The sequence below is a fragment of the Pipistrellus kuhlii genome, unplaced genomic scaffold (genome assembly GCF_014108245.1).
Source record: "Pipistrellus kuhlii isolate mPipKuh1 unplaced genomic scaffold, mPipKuh1.p scaffold_m20_p_3, whole genome shotgun sequence".
Classification (NCBI taxonomy): domain Eukaryota; kingdom Metazoa; phylum Chordata; class Mammalia; order Chiroptera; family Vespertilionidae; genus Pipistrellus; species Pipistrellus kuhlii.
In genome coordinates this window covers 100,743,674-100,760,686 of record NW_023425529.1, presented here as the reverse complement: position 1 = coordinate 100,760,686, position 17,013 = coordinate 100,743,674, and the positions used below count along the sequence as shown (strand labels likewise).

General features: G+C 37.0%; 1 protein-coding gene across 6 annotated transcripts in view; it reads left to right on the top strand.

Moving 5' to 3' along the window:
• NBEA (neurobeachin) overlaps window positions 1-17,013 on the top strand; it is a 798,235-nt gene that overhangs the window by 144,001 nt on the left and 637,221 nt on the right. The window contains exon 3 of one of the 6 annotated variants that reach the window (XM_036455164.2): window positions 15,974-16,079. The exons of the other annotated variants lie outside the window; for them this stretch is intronic. Within the exon in view, the coding sequence (XP_036311057.1) occupies window positions 15,974-16,079 (106 nt within the window). The remainder of the gene's footprint in view (window positions 1-15,973; window positions 16,080-17,013) is intronic. 6 annotated transcript variants of the gene reach the window in all.

Below are 17,013 nucleotides of genomic sequence, written 5' to 3'. Positions count from 1 at the left end.
ATGCTCTCCAGCTACGTCTATGCTATTGCAAATGTAAGAATTCCTTCTTTTTCAAAGCAGCATAGTATTTGATTGTGTAGATGTACCAGTTTTCTAATCGACTCATCTGCTGATGGGCACTTACACTGTTTCTAAATCTTAGCTATTATAAATTGTGCTGCTATAAACATAGGGATGTATTGTATATATCCTTTCTGATTGGTGTTTCTTGTTCTTTGGAATATATTCCTAGAAGTGGAATCTCTGGATCAAATGGGAGTCCCATTTTTAGTTTTTTGAGGAAACTCCATACTGTTCTCCAAAGTGACTGCACCAGTCTGCATTCCCACCAGCAATGCACGAGGGTTCTTTTTTCTCCTCATCCTCAACAGCACTTGTCATTTGTTCATTTGTTGATGATAGCCATTGTGGCAGGTGTGAGGTGGTATATCACTGTCATTTTGATTTGCATCTCTCAGATGATAAGTGGCTTTGAGCATGTTTTCATATGTCTCTTGGCTTTCCTTATGTCCTCTTTCAAAAAGTATGTAGGTCCTTTTCCCATTTTTTAATTAGATTGTTTATCTTCCTTTTGTTAAATTGTATGAGTTCCTTTTAAATTTTGAAGATTAAACCCTTATTGGATATAATATTGGCAAATATGTTCTCCCATGCAATGGATTTTCTTATTTTGTTGATTGTTTCTTTTGCTGGGCAGAAACTTTTGATTTTGATGTAGTTGCATTTCTTTATTTTCTTCTAAGTTTCTATTGCCCTAGGAGCTGTATTGGTAAAGATATAGCTATGACAAATGTATGCTATTTTACTTCCTATGGCTTCTTCTACGATTTTTATGGTTTCCTGTCTTACGTTTACGTCATATATCTATTTTGAGTTCATTTTTGTCTATGGTATAAGTTGGTGATCTAGTTTCATTTTTTTGCATGTTTCTGAGCAAGATTCCTAGCACTATTTATTGAATAGACTGTATTGACTCCATTGTATACTCTTGTTCCTTTTCAAATATTATTTGAGAATATTGGCTTGGTTCTGTTTTGTGGTTCTCTGTTCTTTTTCATTGGTTTATAGGTCTGTTCTTTTCCAGTACCAGGAAATTTTGAGAAACTTGGCTTTGTAATATAGCTTGATATATGGTGTTTTGATCCCTCCAACTTTGTTCTTCTTTCTCAGGATGCAGTGGCTATTTGGGGACTTTTTTTTTTTTTTTAATTTTTTATACCATATGAATTTTTGGAGAGTTTGTTCTAGGTCTATGAAATATTCTGTTGGTATATTAATGAGGATTGCTTTCAAACTATAGATTGCTTTGGATAGTATGGAAATTTTAATGATGTTGATTCTACCAATCCATAAACATGGTATGGTCTACCATTTGTTTATTTCATCCTCTATCTATTTTTAGAATGTCCTGTAGTTTTCTAAGTATAGGTCCTCTATTTCCTTGGTTAAGTTTATTCCTAGATATCTTAATTTTTGTTGTTGTATTAGTAAATGGGATTATTTTTTATTTTCTCTTCCTGTTAGTTCATTATCTATGATAATTAAAGCATAAGGTGCAAATTGACCGAATGGCAGAACCGCAGAATGACTGTCTGGACATCTTTCTGTATCAACCCAGGGCTGAGAGTTCTGAAGCAACTGGAGTTGCATAGACCGAGGCACACGGGGCTATGAAGGTCTACTCTTTTTTCTTTTTCTTTATTGATTAAGGTATTACATATGTGCCCTGATCCAACCATTGCCCTCCCATCCCCAACTCATGCCCTCACCCCCTGGTGTCTGTGTCCATTGGTTAGGCTTATATGTATACATATAAGTCATTTGGTTGATCTCTACCCCATACCCCATACTCTCCTACCTTCTCTTTGAGATTTGATGGCCTGAATGATGATTCTCTGTTTTTACATCTGTTATTGTTCATCAGTTTATGTTGTTCATTATATTCCATAAATGAGTGAGATCATGTGATACTTATCTTTCTCTGACTGGCTTATTTTGCTTAGCATAATGCTCTCCAGTTCTATCCATATTGTTGCAAATGGTAAAAAATCCTTCTTTTTTACTGCAGCGTAGTATTCCATTGTGTAGGTGTACCACAGTTTTTTAATGTACTCATCTACTGATGGGCACTTAGGCTGTTTCCAAATCTTAGTTATTGTCATCTGTGTTGCTGTGAACATAGGAGTGCATATATCCATTCTGATTGGTGTTTCTAGTTTCTTGGACCATAATCCTTGAAATGGGGTATTGGATCAAATGGGAGTCCCATTTTTAGTTTTTTTGGGAAACATCATACTCTTCTCCACAGTGGCTGCAGCAGTCTGCATTCCCACCAGCAGTGCATGAGGGTCCTTTTCACTCTGCATCCTTGCCAGCCTCTTTCACAGACCTAGAACGAACTCTCTGAAGATTCATCTCCAATGAAAAATGACCCCAATTAGCTGCAGCAATCCTGAGAAAGAAGAATAAAATAGGAGGGATATCAATACCAGATATCAAGCTATATTACAAAGCCACTGTTCTCAAAACTGACTGGTACTAGTACCAAAACAGACATATAGATCAGTGGAATAGAATAGAGAACCGAGAAATTGACCCAAACCACTATGCTAAATTAATACTTGCAAAGGAGGCAAGAACATACAATGGAGTCAAGTCAGTCTCTTCAACAAATGGAGTTGGGAAAATTGGACAGATACATGCAAAAAAGTGAAACTAGACCACCAACTTACACCATACAGAAAAATAAACTCAAAATGGATAAAGGACTTAAATGTAAGCTGGAAAACTATAAAAATATTAGAGGAATTTGCAGACAGCAAAATCTCAGACATGATGAAGCAATATCTTCACTGATACAGCTCCTAGGGCAATAGAAACTAAAGAAAAAGTAAACAAATGGTATTACCTTAAAATGAAAAGGTTCTGCAGAGCAAAATAAACCATCAAGAAAACAAAAAGAAAGCCCCCTGCATGGGAGAATATATTTGCCAATGTTATGTCCGATAAGGGTTTAATTTCCAACATTTACAGGGAACTCATACAACTTAGCAAAAGGAAGATTAACAACCCAGTGAAAAAATGGGCATGAACCTAAATAGATACTTTTTGAAAAAAGAAAGAAGGAAGGCCAAGAGACATATGAAAACATGCTGAGAGTCATTAATCATCCAAGAGATGAAAATCAAAATGACAGTGAGGTATCATCTCACACCTGTCAGAATGGCTATCACCAACATATCAACAAATGACAAGCAAAGGCCTACTCTTGCATAAAATTTGTGCATAGGGCCTCTAGTTGGTTTAATAAAAGCCATAGATTTGTGGGTGTTAATTTTGTATCCTGCTACTTTGCCAAATTCATTTATTAGGTCTAGTAGTTCTTTGATGGAGTCTTTGGGGTTTCTATGTATAATATGTCATCTGTTAATGATGACAACTTTTACTACAATTTGGATGCATTTTATTTATTATTTTTTATTTTATTTTTTAAAATATATTTTATTAATTTTTTACAGAGAGGAGGAGAGAGGGATAGACGTCGAAGAGAGAAACATCGACCAGTTGCCTCCTACACACCCCCTACCAGGGATGTGCCGCAACCAATGTATATGCCCTTGACCGGAACCGAACCTGGGACCTTTCAGTCTGCAGACCAACGCTCTACCACTTAGCCAAACCAGTTTCGGCTGGATGCATTTTATTTTTTCTTTGTCTGATCGCTATGGTTAGCACTTCTAGGACTACGTCAAACAGCAGTGGTGAAAGTGGACATGCCTATCTTGTTCTTATTCTTTGGAGAAATGTTTTGTTTTATTTTATTATATTTTATTTATTATTGCAAATTGAGTATGATATTGGGTACAGGTTTGTCATATATGGCTTTTTATTATGTTGAGGTATGATCTCTCTATTCCCACCTTGTTGAGAATTTTTCTCAAGAAAGTGTTTTGGATTTTGTCAAATGCTTTCTCTGCATCAATTGATGTGATTATATGGTATTTATCTTTCAATTTGTTTATGTGATGTATCACGTTATTGATTTGCAGTTATGTACCATCATTGCATCCACAGGTTAAAAACCCACTTGGTCATGGTGAACTATATTTCTAATGTAATGCTGGACCGGATTTGCTAGAATTTTGTTGAGGATTTTGGCATCTATGTTCATGAGAGATAATGGCCTTTAATTCTCTTCATATTGACTTTATCTGGTTTTGTGATAAGGGTAATGCTGGCTTTGTAGAAAGTGTTGGAAGTATTCCTCCCTCTTGAATTATTTGGAATAGTCTGAGAAGAATAGGTTTTGATAAAACTGCTGTGAAGGCATCTGGTGCTGGGCTTTTGTTTGTTGGAAGTGTTTTGATTACTGCTTCAATTTCCTCCATAGTTATGGACATATTCAGGTGTTTTTATTATTCCTGATTGAGTTTTAGAATATTGTATTTTTTAGGAATATGTTCATTTCTTTTAGGTTGACCAATTTGTTGAAATAGAGTTTCTAATAGTATTTTTTTTTTTTTATGATACTTCATATTTTGTGGGTTCTGTTGTTTTTTCACCTCTTTTGTTTCTGATTTTTTTTCTATGTGTCCTCTCTTTTTGCTTCTTGGTGAGTTTGGCTAGAGGTTCATCAATCTTGTGTATCCTTTCAAAGAACCAGCTCTTGGTTTCATTGGTCTTTTTTTGGTCTCTATATTTTTATTTCCCCTCTGATTTTTATTATTTCCTTCCTTCTGTTCACTCTGGGCTTTTCTTGTTACTCTTTGTAATTCTTCAAATTGCCAAGTTAGATGGTTTTTAATATAAGTTTTTCTTGTTTTTTGAGGTAGGCATGTAATGCTATGAACTTTCCTCTCAGGACTGCTTTCTCTGTGTCCCATAGATTTTGGGTTATTGTGTTTTCATTGTCATTTGTTTCCAAGATTTTTTTATTTTTATTCTTTTGTTTCTTTGGTAACCTAATCATTGTTTGATATCATGCTATTCAGCCTCCAAGTGTTTGAATTTTTGTGATTATTTTTATTGTAGTTTTTCTATACTACCTGATAAAAACCTAGGTCGTCCTTGCACTTTCAAGCACTATTTTATCACAAGATGGCCACCCCAAATGGCTGCCACAAAGATGGCTGCCACATGATATCCACCATAAGATGGCCACTATAAGATGGCCACCACAAAGATGGCACCACAAATATGGCCATGTGGATAGCCATGGCTGCCACTTCGCACAATAAGACATGAGGTCCCATGGATCTGCATGGTGAGGACATATGGTCCTGGCATCTCTGCCACCTCACGCAGAGGTGGTGGGTACCAGCAGAGGAGGAGGGTCATGTAAGAGGTGGGGTGGGGGGCGGAGTTGTGGTCAATTAGGCCAGTAGGGGAGGGCAATTGGGGGCAATCAGGCTGGCAGGAGAGGGCAGTTGGGGGTGATCTGGCCTACAGGGGAGCACAGTTGGGGGTGATCTGACATGCAGGGAGGGCAGTTGGGGTGATTATTCTGGCAGGGGAGTAGTGAGGTGTCAACAAGTCTGGCAGGGAAGTGGTTAGGGGGGCGATTAGGCTGGCAGGCAGAAGTGGTTAGGAGCAATTAGGCAGGCAAGCAAGCAGGTGAGCAGTTAGAAGCCAGCAGGGATCGGGCCTAAACTGGGATCAGATATTCCCTGAAGGGTCCCAGATTGGAGAGAGTGCAGGCCAGGATGAGGGACACCCCCTTGCCATGCACGAATTTCGTGCATCTTGCCTCTAGTTTCTAATATTATGCCATTGTGATCTAAGAAGATGCCGAATATAATTTCAATCTTCTTGAATTTGGAGAGACTTTGCCTGAGTCCCAAAATGTGGTTTGTCATTGAAAATGTCCCATGTGTACTTGAGAATAATGCATTCTGTAGCTTTATGAATGGAATGTGCTGAAGATGTCAATTAAGTCCATCTTATCTAGTGAGTTGTTTAGGATTACTATTTGTTTGCTTTTTTCTTTTCTTTTTTTCTTTCTTTTTTTTTTTTCTAGAGGATTTATCCAGTGATGTTAAAATCCTCTACTATGATTGTTTTGCTGTCATTCTCTCCCTTGATATCTACCAGAAATTTTTGTTTTTTTGTTTTTTTTAATGTATATTGGGTGCTCCTGCATTGGGTGCATATATGTTTACCAGAGTTATGTCCTCTTGTTGTATTAATCCCTTTAGTATTATGTAGTTGCATTCCTTGTCTCATGTTATGGCCTTCACTTTGAGGTCTATTTTTTCAGATATAAGTGTTGCTACCCAGCTTTTTTTTTTTTTTTTTTTTTTTAATTTCCATTTTCCTGAAAGATATTTTTCCATCCCTTCATTTTCAGTGTGTGGGAGTCCCTTGTTCTGAGGTGGACCTCTTGTAAACAGCATATATCTGGGTCATGTTTTCTTATGCATTCAGTCACTCAATATCTTTTGATTGAGGTATTTACATTTAATTTTATTATTGATAGGTACTTGTACTGTGGGCAGCTAGCCATTTTTATTCTCTGTACCTGTTTCTTCTTCCCTTTCTATTCTTTTTACAACAGTCTCTTTAGAATTTCTTGCATTCCTGGGTTGGTAGTGATAAACTTCCTCAGTCTTTTTTGTTTGTTTTCTCTCTCTCTCTCTCTCTCTCTCTCTCTCTCTCTCTCTCTCTGTGTGTGTGTGTGTGTGTGTGTGTGTGTGTGTGTGTGTATGTGTGTGTGTGTCTGTGAATCTCCTGATTTCCCCATCAATTTTGATTGATAGTAATGCTGGATTGATAGAGTATTCTTGGATTCTGTCCCTTGCTCTGCATCAGTTTGTATACTTCCTCCATTCCCTTCTGGCCTGATGTGTTTTTCTTGAGTAATCATTTGATAATCTGTTGTGAGATCCTTTGTAGGAAACTCTCTGTCTCTTTATTGCAGCACTTAAAATTCTTCTTTGTCATTAATGGTTTCCATAGTAATTAAGATGTGTCTTGTTGGGACTCTTTCATCTTGTTTGGGACTCTCTGTGCTTGTGTAACATTTTTCTTCCACAAATCTGAAATTTTTTTTTGCCATTATTTCTTCAAATAGGTTTTCTAATCCTTGCTGCTCTTCTTGTCCTTCTGGACACCTATTATATGTTTGTAACTTTGTTTCATGCTGTTCCAGTGTTCCCGTACGGTGTCTTCCTGCTTTTTAATTTTTTTCTCTAATTTCTGTGTAGACTGTGCTTTTTTCTGTATCTTATTTTCTATCTCAAGAATTCGGTCATTTGCTTATCCTAGTCTACTGTTGAAAACTTCCATTGTGTTTTTCATTGTAGCTGTATCACTATTGATTCCCTTCTGATTTTTGTATAGGTTGTTGATTTTCTCGTCCATCCGGTTTATGAATTGTAGGACCATTACTCTAAATTCTTTTTCCAACATATTGCATGCCTCTTTCATTCAGTCCCTCTCTTGGCAATGCCTCCTTTTTTCCTTTGGGGATTATTTCGTTGTCTTCCCTTTTTTCTATCACCAGATGGTTCAAGTGTCGTGTTGCAAGAATCTGAGCTGCGTGCAGTGGGAGCATCGTGCAGCCCAAGTGTCACTGAAGAGCTCTGGCATCGTGACCCAGCTGTTGTGGGTTGGTGGGAGCTGTGCATGCCGAGAATTAGAGTTCCTGCATGCTCTGAGAATCAGAATCAATGGTGCTTAGCTAGGCCTCATGTGTGTGCCAAGCATCAGAGTCCTCGCATGAATGCACCAAGTATCATAGTCACTGGTGCTTGGTGCATCCTCCCGTGTGCACTGAGAATCAGAGTTCCCGTGTGCGTGTGCCAAGAGTCAGACTTATGGGCACTGGGTGTGGTTCCCGCAGGTTAGTGGTGGGCCTCTGCACCTAGAATACGAGTCTCCACTCATGCATGCTCTGAGAATCAGTCACAGGCCTGCTAGGGGATCCGATTGCATGGCTGCCCGATTTCGGTGAGAGGCCTACTTGATCACTGTGGGTTGAGTATGCCCTATGCTGTGGCAACAGGCCAGTGGGAGGGGTATGCGCTCTGTGACTCACAGGAATCTGTGGCTGGAATGGCTGGAGTCTTGGTGTCCCTGGCTCTGCACCTGTGGCAGCAGGTCTTTGTACAGAGACGCTATAGGGTCCCAGCTGGCATCTAAGCACAGTCTGGGTCATGGTAAGCCTGGTTTCTGAGTCACAGCAGTTCTACTCTTCAAGATGGTATGGTTTGTATGCTAGTGCTGGCTTCCCTGGACTGTTTGCAGCATCGGTGTCTCGCAGTCTAAGACCACATTGTTTGCCCACCCCCGAAAGTACTGCAGGATCTAACTGTCCCTAACACACATACCATGTTCACACACTCCGCTTCTACTCCCTCATTCTCTCACACTCTGTCCCTCACTACTGTCCTGCTGGTTGCCATCTTCCACCTTTCTGATTAGGTCTTTTAGTGATCCTGTGCCTATCAACTGTGACCTTTAGAAGTGTTTTTCAGTTTGTTAAACCTCCTTAGTTTAAAGATGATTAGAGTTAGCTGTCATTGGACATTTTCTTTCCCAGGTCAGTTAGGCTCTAATAATACTTCAGCAAATTAGGCCTGATTAACTAGTTTATCCTGAGATCAGGCCTTGTTAAAAATCTAGTGTTTCATAATAGTTCCTTTTCCTTACTTCTGCTGGAAGCTCAGGATTTTCCTCTCACATTGTCATATGGGAACTCAGTCAAGCTCTGAAGATAAATCTCATAATAAACGTGGGGGCCTCTCTATTAATGGTGAATTGTAAGCACTCAGCTTCCAGAAATTTCTCAGTGATTTCTCAATAGTTCAGGTTTTCCCACCTGGGCACTAGTACCCAGGGAATTTTCCATGTGTGGGTCTCTGCTTTGGTTTATTATGACTTCCTGTGGGATTTTTGTCTGCCTCACAAAACTTGGGGACAGCAGTTTGCCCTGTTCCCTTCTCTTTTTTAATCCTAGGAGAGTTGATTTTTCAGACTGTTCATTTAACTGATAGGATGGAATGGTGACTCCCAGACTCTTGGGCTCTTTGCATTTAGAATCAGAAATTTCTCTAATGTGAGTGTGTGTACGCGCGCTAATCTCTCTCTTTTACAGTTGGTTTATTTTGGATGTTGTCAGAGTTACAGAAGTGCATAACAGAGTGAGGATACTTCTGAAGCCCTAGCATTTTGACAGTAGAACTGAAAAGTGGAGCCCCAAAGCTGGAAATTATCAGGGAAGAATGTGTGGAAGTAGCCATATAATATTATGTATGAACTGAGCCCTGAGCTATACATGTGTATATCTTTTCCAAATCAGATTCAAGCAATTGAAATAAGGCAAAAAAAAAAAAAAAAAAAAAAAAAAAAAAAAAAAAAAGAAACAAAAGTCATACTGATTGGAAAGGAAAAAAAATGTAACTGTCCCCTTTAACAGATTACAGCATTATCTGCATAAAAATTAAGGAATTAATACATGCAAAAATCTAGGACTAGTAAGCAAGTTTAGAAAGTTTGCAAAATACAAGGTTCTCACATAAAAATAAATTATGTTTCTTTGTATTAATGTGTAGAAGGTATTTTAAATTTGGTATTTTAAATTTAGCTCTGAAGATAAATCTCATAATAAACGTGGGGGCCTCTCTATTAATGGTGAATTGTAAGCACTCAGCTTCCAGAAATTTCTCAATGATTTCTCAATAGTTCAGGTTTTCCCACCTGGGCACTAGTACCCAGGGAATTTTCCATGTGTGGGTCTCTGCTTTGGTTTATTATGACTTCCTGTGGGATTTTTGTCTGCCTCACAAAACTTGGGGACAGAAGCTAAATTTAAAAACCAAATTTAAAATACCTTTAATGATAGATATTCAAATATGTATATAGGATCTGTGTGCTGAAATCTAAAAGTTGCTGATGAAAGAAATCAGAAGTCCTAAATGCATGTTGGAGGTATATTGTATTCATATATAGGAAGATTCAACATAGTAAAGGTGTCATTAAATTGATCTATATATTTAATGTAATACCATTTAATTACCTGTCTGGATTTGTTTCTTGATATAGATAAGATGGCTTCAAAATTAAAAGGAAAATTAAAGTAAGTAGCTTAGATAAAATTTTAAGACAGAATAAAGTTGCCTCTAAGACTCGCTGTAAAGCTACAATATTGAAGACATTGTGGAATGAGCAATGTGATAGACATATGTATCAGTGCAACAAATAGAGTTCAGAAACAGTTCCTCACAAATATGGACAATTGATTTTTGGTGGAGGTGCAAACGCAGTGTCAGGGAGGAAAGATAGTTGTATGCCAAAAGAAGAACCTACATCTAAACTTCACACTTGATAAAAAATTAACTCTACATGTAAAATATAAATCTATAGAGGTTTTAGAGAAAACACAGGAGGAAATCTTTGTAATCTAGGTTAAGCAAAAGCATATTGGACATAACACCAAAAGCATGATGCATAAAAGAAAAAAAAAGATAAGTTTGACTTGGTCATCATCAAAGTTAACACCTTTTACACTGCAAAAGATGCAGTGGAAAGAATGCTACAGACTGAAGAAAGATGATAGAAAATCATTTATTTTTAAAAGGATTTATATCAAGAATATATTAAATTCTCAAACCTAAGGAAACCTAAATTTCAATTATAAAAAATGGGCAAAAGACTTGAACATACACTTCACCAAGGAGATATAAGTATGTCAAAATAGCACATGAAAATATCTTCAACAGCATTAACCAGTAGAAAAATGTATATTAAAGCCACTGTTAGAGAACAAATACACATCCAGAAGAATGGCCATGATAAAAAATTCTCATGGTACCAAGTTCTGGCAAGGATGTAGAGCAACAGGGACATATTACTAGTGGAAATGCCAAGTGTTATAACCACTCTGGCAGGTTAGCAGTTTATTATAAAGTTAAATATACACTTATTTTATTATTCAACCTTTCTACTCCTGGGACTGTTTTTATGAGAAATGAATGGAAACAGTATTCACACAAAAACTCTTTTGTGCATGTTTATAGTAGTCCTATTCATAATTGCTATTAACATATATAATTCAAATGTACACAAATTTTTACAATCCATTTATACTATGGAATTATATTGAGTAGTTAAAAGGAAAAAACTCTTGATACATGCAACTACTTGGATGAATCTCAAAGGCAGTATGTTGAGGTCAATGACATATTCAGATTATATAGTGTACTAGAGGCCCTGTGCATAAATTCATGCACAAGTGGGGTCCCTCGGCCTGGCTGGTGATCAGGTCAGCTGGGGGAGTGGGGAACTGGCTGGCTGAGGTGAGGGACTGTGGGAGGTTGGCCAGATGTCTGCGAGGAGGGGCCTTGGGAGGTTGGCTAGCTGTGAGAGTTTGGCTGTGGGAGCACACTGACCACCAGAGGGCAGCTCTTATGTTGAGTGTCCGCCCCCTGGTGGTCAGTGCACAGCATAGCAACTGGTTGTTGGATCATTCTGTCACTTAGGCTTTTATATAAAAGGTGATTTTATATAGAAGGTGATTCCATTTATATGAAATTCATGAGAAGTCAAAAGTATAGTGATGGATAAGAGGCAAGTCCTTACCTAAAGTTACTGGTGTTGAGAGAGTGTGGCTATAAAGATGTAAAGGGATAAGATAAATTAGTATTTTTGATGTGATGTAACTGGTATTTACTTGATTTTGGTGAGATTGTATAAATCTATATATCTAACATTCTTAGAATTATACATATACACATGACAAAAAGAGGTCAGTTTTACTGTATAGACCACTTAAAAAAGATAATTAACTAGAGGCCTGGTGCATGAAATTTGTGCACGGGGGAGGGGGCGGTGTCCCTCAGCCCAGCCTGTACCCTCTCCAATCTGGGACCCCTCAAGGGATTTCAGACTGCCCATTTAGGATCGGAATTAAACAGGCAGTCTAACATCCCTCTCACAATCCAGGACTGCTGGCTCCCAACTGCTCGCCTGCCTGCCTTTTTGATTGCCCTTAACCACTCCCCTGCCAGCCTGATTGATGCCTAAGCATTTCCCTGCCTGCCTGATTGCCCCTAACTGCCCTCACCTGCAGGCCTGGTCACCCTAACTGCCTTCCCTTGCAGTCCTGGTCTCCCCCACCCCTCCCCGTCCCAACTGTTCTCCTCTGCAGGCCTGGTCCCCTCCCAACTGTTCTCCTCTGCAGGCCTGGGTCCCCCATAACTGCCCTTCCCTACAGGCCCGGTAACCCCCAACTTCCCTCCTCTGCTGGCCTGGTCACCCCCAATTGCCCTCTCTTGCATATCTGGTCCCTCCCAACTGTCCTCCCCTGCTGGCCTGATTGCCCAAAACTGCCCTTCTTTGCAGACCTGGTCCTTCCCAACTGCCCTCCCCTGCTGGCCATCTTGTGTCCGCATGGGGGCAGCCATCTTGTGTGTTGGAGTGACTGTCAATTTGAATATCACTCCTTTATTAGAAAGGATAGAGGCTGGTGCATGGGTGGGGGCCACCTGAAGGGTGACCCAGATCAGGATGAGGGTTCCCTTGTGGCATGGGGCAGCCTGGGTGAGGGGCCTGTGGTGGTTTGCAGGCTGACCACACTTCCTGTGACCCAATCGGAGGCCCTGGTATCTGGTATTTATGTATCTTCTATAATTGAAACTTTGTAGCCTTGAGTGGAGTCCAGGGCCAAGCAGAGCGGGCTGAGAGCTTGGCTTCCTCCATTGCTGGGGAAACTTAAGCCTCTTGCTAGCTCCATGTCTGCAGCCATCTTGGTTGGGTTAATTTGCATACTTGCTCCTGATTGGCTGGTGGATATGGCTTGTGGGTGTAGCAGAGGTATGGTCAATTTGCATGTTTTCTTTTATTAGTGTAGATGATAAGCAGATTAAAAAATTATTGGGCATACAAGGTGGGCAAAGGTAAGTTTACAGTTGTGCATATGGAAAATAATTCAATGATAACTAGCAATACAAGAATGAACTGCATTTCTCATACTCACAACTGTAAACCTATTTTTGCCACAACATGTATGTAGAGCCGAAGTGTCAAATGATCATTTCAGCTTTCTGTGTATTCAGCTGTTTAAATATTTTTTCTCTTTATTTTGTAATTTCAGCACATCTGGGGTATATTTTTAATCATGCTTCCGTTAAATAGGCTGAGGGTTGACTGAAAGTAGAGCCAGCACCAGATAAAGCACTGACCAGTTGGCATGCTTTCATCATGAAGGGCATTATACGTATAGTTAAGATTTCACATGTTTTGTTATAATCTTTCTATTTTTTTCTTTGAAATTTTTAATTTTTTTAAGTGTAGGAAGTTATAGCATCAAATTTCCAAAGTACTCATGTATTACTATAGTGGTGCTGCTATTTATTACACGTCCAGGGAAGTTTTCATAAAGAGACTAGGGAATTTACTAGTAGAGTATTGAAGTGGCTGTTGGTCATTTGAGATTAAATTACAAACTCTTAGACTTTGAGAGTGTTTTTGTTTTGTTTTGTTTAAATTGGAGCCTTTTCAGTTAATATCTATCAGCCATTTTATAGACATTATGAATGCAGCTGATCAAAAGACTCTTGTTCTCAAACTATGTAAATATTGGTAGATATTATGTAATAACACATCATGCAATAATGGGTTTATAGTTATTTTGTTTACATGATTAATTTTTTAAATTGTTTCTTTGCTAAGACAAATTGTTATACCTTTCAATCATACTTTATAAACTTCTATGTCTTTTGCCTATGCATATATTTTGGAAGAAATAAAATAGGCTAATGAAATATAAAATCAAAGTTTGTTACCAAAGAAAGGTAAGAATGTGTTGCAGCTTGACAAACTTTTATTAGAGCCTTTTCAGACTGCTCTTAAATAGCCATGATAGTGATAGCAATTGAATTAATATGGCAGCCTGTCTCATATCAGGTTGAAAGGAAGGAGAGATTACAGAGGCGAGATTTCATGGCAAAGTGCAGGCTCAGTCATTTCATGTGCTACCCATTGTATTCCATCCATTCTTACACTTTATTGTGCTGCATTTCACTCTTTTTCTTTTTTGACTTGCAGATAAATGCATTTTATTTAATTTAGCATATATCTCCACTTGATGTCTTATTTGATGAATGTAACAATTTGTGTACCAGATTCATTGCATATGTAGGCAGGTAGGCAATGATCTTTTGAGATAGCATCTTCAGGAATATAGTGTCTAAAAGTGACAGCTAAATGTACCTGTAGTTGGATACTTTCTGTTTGGGCATTTCTAATTTTGAACTGTGAAAAAATTTAACTCTTCTAACTTACTATGAGAATTTTTGAGTGTGTATGTTGCTGAAAATTGTGTTGAGTATGAAATTATGTTGAGTATGGCTTTGAGTTTATTTTTTTTACAGTTTTATTCTTGCTATGATCACTCTCATCTCCAAAGAGTTTTGTAGTAGAAAAAATCTAGTATTAAAACTATAGTATTAGCCTTACCTGGTTTGGCTCAGTGGCTAGAGCATTGGCCTGTGGAGTGAGGGGCTCCTGGTTCTATTCAGGTTAAGGGCATGTATTTTGATTGCTGGCACATCCCCAGTAGGTGGTATGCAGGAGTCAGCTGATTGATGTTTCCCTCTCATCAATGTTTCTAACTATTCCTGTCCCTTCCTCTCTGTAAAAAATCAATAAAATATATTTAAAAAAAACCTATAGTATTAGGTATTTTATGTAAATTTATCTTTTGCAAGATTTCAATCTATTTCAATACTAAAGTAAAGACATGAAACTTTATGAAAAAGCCAAAAGACCCTCCCCTTACTGGCACCTTAAATCTTATTAGGACTTGATCTACTTTCGAATTTATTCTGACAGTTACTTTGCTTGTAGTGAGTGTTTTTTAAAGATTAAAAACATTTTTATAAAGGGATGTGTTGAATCTCTGAGTGAATATAGAATATTTTATTTTAACACCATTCCATTCTTAATGTATTTAAACAACTCATCAAACTGAGGTACTTGCTTATACAAAGCAAATTGAAAAATGAATTTCTGTATTCTAAGAACTGCTTTTGAACTGAACTTAGGTTATATATTTAATGTTAATCATTTCAGTAATAAAGTAGGACTATCTATATGATATATTTTACCTTTAAATAATAAAGTACCTCAAATAATAAAACTTCTGTGATCACATCACATAAGTTATCCACATTGTTATTTTAAGAAATAAATAAAGATCAAAGTAGAATGGATAAATAATATTAAAATCAAGTAAAATCTATAGTTATATAAATTTTAATGGAACCTAAATATCGTCATATTTTTATTAGAAACATAATTTAGTTACATTTTTACATAGTTATTAAAATTCTTATGTATTTTTGAGCCAAGACTGATCTTTGTGGGGTGTGTGTGTGTGTGTGTGTGTGTGTGTTTAGATAATATGGGCCAGAAACCTCTGGAGATTTTAATAAATATAGCAAGTTGTTAAATGTACTTATTGTTTTCTTTAATTTTCCTAAGGTCTAGACCTTTATAAGTATGACACTTGAAATAAATATTTCCTAGTTTACTTGAAGCTTATTAAAATTGGGAAGATTGTTATTATTTTTAAGAAATAACCCTAAAAGATACTTAGTGTCTGTTTCCTTAAAAGGAGACAGAATTAAAAACCCATTAAATGTTTCTGAAGTGGAATTGCTATGTACAGAACATGTGTTATAATGTCTATTGAAAAGCTTAGCAGTTTTACCTTATGAGATAAAAATCAGAGTACTTTTTATCTATCAAGTAAAAAAAATTCTTTTTTTTTTTTTACAAAAAAAAACATCTCTTTCTAGCAATTGATACACTTTTCAAGAGAATTATCTGGTTTTGGCTGACACAGATACTTTCTTTTGATTTATCCTATATATTTAGATCCTCTACAGTTGAACTGATGTGTCTAGACAGGAAGTGGTATGTAGGAGATATAGGAATGGGCTGAAGTATCCTTTATATTTGCCTTTGTATCTAGGGGAGTTGGAAATAGGCAAGAATGGAGAGAAATTTTGTATGGCAGTACACAGAATTTTGCAAGTTTATTGTGAGCCCTGCAGCAATCCGATGCATTTTAGTTACTGGTAAGTTTGTTAAATTATGTTTGAAAATGTACCTCTTCGAAGATGGCCATCTATTTACTATTACATCTACCATGTCAAATATATCTATTTAAAGAATTAAAAAAAGATATGGTATTACTATTGCATTGGGTCTTAGGTATAAATGAATAATACCTTTGTTATAGTGAATGAATTTTACTTTTTAATTTTTGTCATAGTTAAAATTGAAGTGAAATTAATATTATATGGATAGTATATATTGTGTTAAGACTTTGGAAAAATAAAATTAATATTTCTGGTTTTGCAATGAAAGTCTAGTGTGTTTAGAAGTCTGAGTTAATTCATTAGATGTTTGTGGAAGAGTTGTCTTTCTGACATAAAAGAATAAAAAAATCCATGGCATCCTTGTAATTTTATATGGGTCTACGTAAGAGGAAGATTTATCATAAGAAATACTTTTTGCATTTTTTAATGGACCGTAGGGACCATAGTGATGCTTTTCTGGTCTTTTTGGCAGTGCTGATGTTTAGGAATCCTAGTCTTCTTCCTCTCTAAATCACTAACTCAGATGTAGGTTAAAAATCCATGAACAGATTAGGATATTGTGTGATCTCTATGCAATCTCTGTCTTCATTGTTTTCAAACATGTAGGCAGAAGTACTTTATAACATTTCTTAAGCAGTTATTTGTGAAGTGGCTTTGACTATTGATACAATTCATTTAACATGGACTAGATTATTTTTAATAGCTGTTCTTTGTTACAGAAACATTTAGAAAATTCCAAGGAATTCCTTGGGAGTTGTGTTTTTCTTGTATATATCTAACTTTGATTTTTAGGACAGAGTAAAACAATATCATTGATTTATAATAATAGTTTACTTGTTTTTGTGGCTTAAAGATACAAATAATGTAATAGAATATTAATTTCCTATAATGAAGTACTTTATTTTAAATG